The sequence below is a fragment of the Anarrhichthys ocellatus genome, unplaced genomic scaffold (assembly GCF_004355925.1).
Source record: "Anarrhichthys ocellatus isolate YVR2014 unplaced genomic scaffold, GSC_Weel_1.0 scaffold1700, whole genome shotgun sequence".
Taxonomy (NCBI): Eukaryota; Metazoa; Chordata; class Actinopteri; order Perciformes; family Anarhichadidae; genus Anarrhichthys; species Anarrhichthys ocellatus.
Window position 1 is genome coordinate 7,478 of NW_022281674.1, and position 2,397 is coordinate 9,874.

Below are 2,397 nucleotides of genomic sequence, written 5' to 3' on the forward strand. Positions count from 1 at the left end.
AGCTGTGTTGACCTGTCTCGCTCTACCTGTCTGTCCCTCAGGTGTGCTGGTAGCTGGGGCCTTTGGTAACTTCTGTACGGAGGCGACAGGTTTCTCTCGTCTGTTTCCTGGACTCAGGTCTCACCTTCTGATGCTGCCGTTCTGGTTCAGAGTTCCTCTCTTCAGAGATTACATCATGTATGGAGGTAAACACCTGTCTGTCTCTCATCATGTGTGGAGGTAAACACCTGTCTGTCTCTCTGTCTGCTTGTGTGTCTCAGAGACAGACCAACACGTTGGTGGTTTTCAGTATTAATATTATGTTGTCATTAATAATAATACTATTAAATAGTAACAGCAGATGAAATAGATGTAGACCAGGACAGAAGAGGTTGAGGTCTGAAGGAGGTTCTGGAGGACCTGTCTGTCTCTCAGCTCTTTGTACATCTGAGTAAACTCTGTGTTACAGTTCAGAGAAGGAGGAGGCAGAATGCTGCTCTGTGATTGGCTGAGAGAGCAGGAGGAGGCAGAACGCTGCTCTCTGATTGGCTGAGAGAGCAGGAGGAGGAGGCAGAACGCTGCTCTCTGATTGGCTGAGAGAGCAGGAGGAGGCAGAACGCTGCTCTCTGATTGGCTGAGAGAATAGGAGGAGGCAGAACGCTGCTCTCTGATTGGCTGAGAGAGCAGGAGGAGGCAGAACGCTGCTCTCTGATTGGCTGAGAGCAGGAGGAGGCAGAACGCTGCTCTCTGATTGGCTGAGAGAATAGGAGGAGGCAGAACGCTGCTCTGTGATTGGCTGAGAGAGCAGGAGGAGGCAGAGAGCTGCTCTGTGATTGGCTGAGAGAGCAGGAGGAGGCAGAACGCTGCTCTGTGATTGGCTGAGAGCAGTGTCATAGGGTTCAGTGTCATCATTGATCCTCAGAGTGACGCCTCTGTGCTCTCTGATCTGTGGTGATGGGTTCAGGTTCGTCCAGGTTGATAATTGAAGATGCTTAAATAGAAACAACCAGCCGACATCACAGCGCTCCATTAAAGGGCTTTTGTAACAAAGAGGTTCAGCAGCTCGTTGTCAGAGCAGCCGGCTCAGATAGCTTCTTAGTCAGGATGATCTCACCCACAGCACTGTGTAGAGAGGAGACGTATATCTCAAGCTTGTTCTGCACATACGTTACTGTTAACACATGAATACTGTGTAATATATTGAAAGCTCTTGTTCAGTGTGCTAGATGATCACCAGAGAGGTCAGCTCATGAAGATGTCGGTCCTTCTCCTTCACTTCTGATCTCGAAGAAATAGAATAAAACATGAGAATGGTTGAGCAGGTCCTCGTATTCAGAGTCAACATCAGAGAGGAACACCTGAACTGCTCTGTGGTGCTCGAGTTATGTGTTTCACCACAGTGTTCATCACATCAGGCACACAGAGGACTTCTAGGTGTTATATGTATATACCAGTGGTGGGCCATCAGGGCCTGCAAGGCCTTCTCTGCTGGCCTAGACACAATCACCAAGTTATATCTATTTTATAATTTAATAATGTTTCATAAATACACTACATGTATTATAATTTTTTTCCCATTATCTTATGTTCTCATTGCACAGCTACTGTCTTCCTCAGTTGCTCTGCTTCCAGTGCAGCTTGTTTTAAGTAGAGCTTTCATCCAATCAGATCTCACCTCTGTGTCTCTAGGTAAGAAGAGAGGCAGAGGCCTGCAGAGTCTCACCTGCAGCCAGTGCAGGTTAAAGTAAATGGGGATGATATTGTTGATTGTCATAGTGTTCAACCAATCAGATCTTTAGTTTGACATGTTGGGCGTATTCTTTGATGTGTCAGAGCTGCTAGCTGGCCTACAAGTACGTCAGCATAAGTGCAGCTCAGTATTCAGGTGCAGCTCTGCAGTGAGAACGAAACTTAAAGAAGCCATCAGAGGCTTAGTCGGAGTAGTGAGAGTTCAAATTGAAAGATATGGAAGAAGTTATGACATGTTTTGCATTTAGCTTGGTGTAGTTTATTATTATTTTACCTGTTTTGTTTTTTAACACTCAATGTCTGAAGGAGGAGAAATGGATTAGAGAGTTGGGATTTAACCGTGAGATTAAACTCTTTGTCAACAAATAAAGGAGGATGGAGTTTATCTTTAAGTCAACTGCGTTTGTTTCTTTACATCTAATATCTGAATGGCCCTCCAGTGTGTTGCAGAATGTGTGTTCCGCTGTTGTTTTCCTGTTAAGCTAGTTAGCGTAGCCTCCCAGAACATGTGTGGTTCCTCAGCTGTTTTTTGTTGTTTCTTTTGTTCCGGGTTCAGAGGTCACAGCCCGTTGTCTCCTACATGAGCGCAGGAAACATTATATTTCCCACAATTTAAGCTTCTGCATTTTCCAAATGCACGAGTATTATTCTAACGTGTTGTTCGGTTCG

General features: G+C 45.4%; 1 protein-coding gene across 2 annotated transcripts in view; it reads left to right on the top strand.

Moving 5' to 3' along the window:
• LOC116377803 (2-acylglycerol O-acyltransferase 2-B-like) overlaps positions 1 to 500 on the top strand; it is a 2,466-nt gene extending 1,966 nt beyond the window's left edge. The window contains exon 5 of one of the 2 annotated variants that reach the window (XM_031839535.1): positions 1 to 500. In XM_031839535.1, coding sequence (XP_031695395.1) covers positions 1 to 223 — 223 coding nt within the window. In that variant the 3' untranslated portion in view covers positions 224 to 500. The other variant, XM_031839536.1, reaches the window with a different exon arrangement.
• Positions 501 to 2,397: the final 1,897 nt, after the last annotated feature.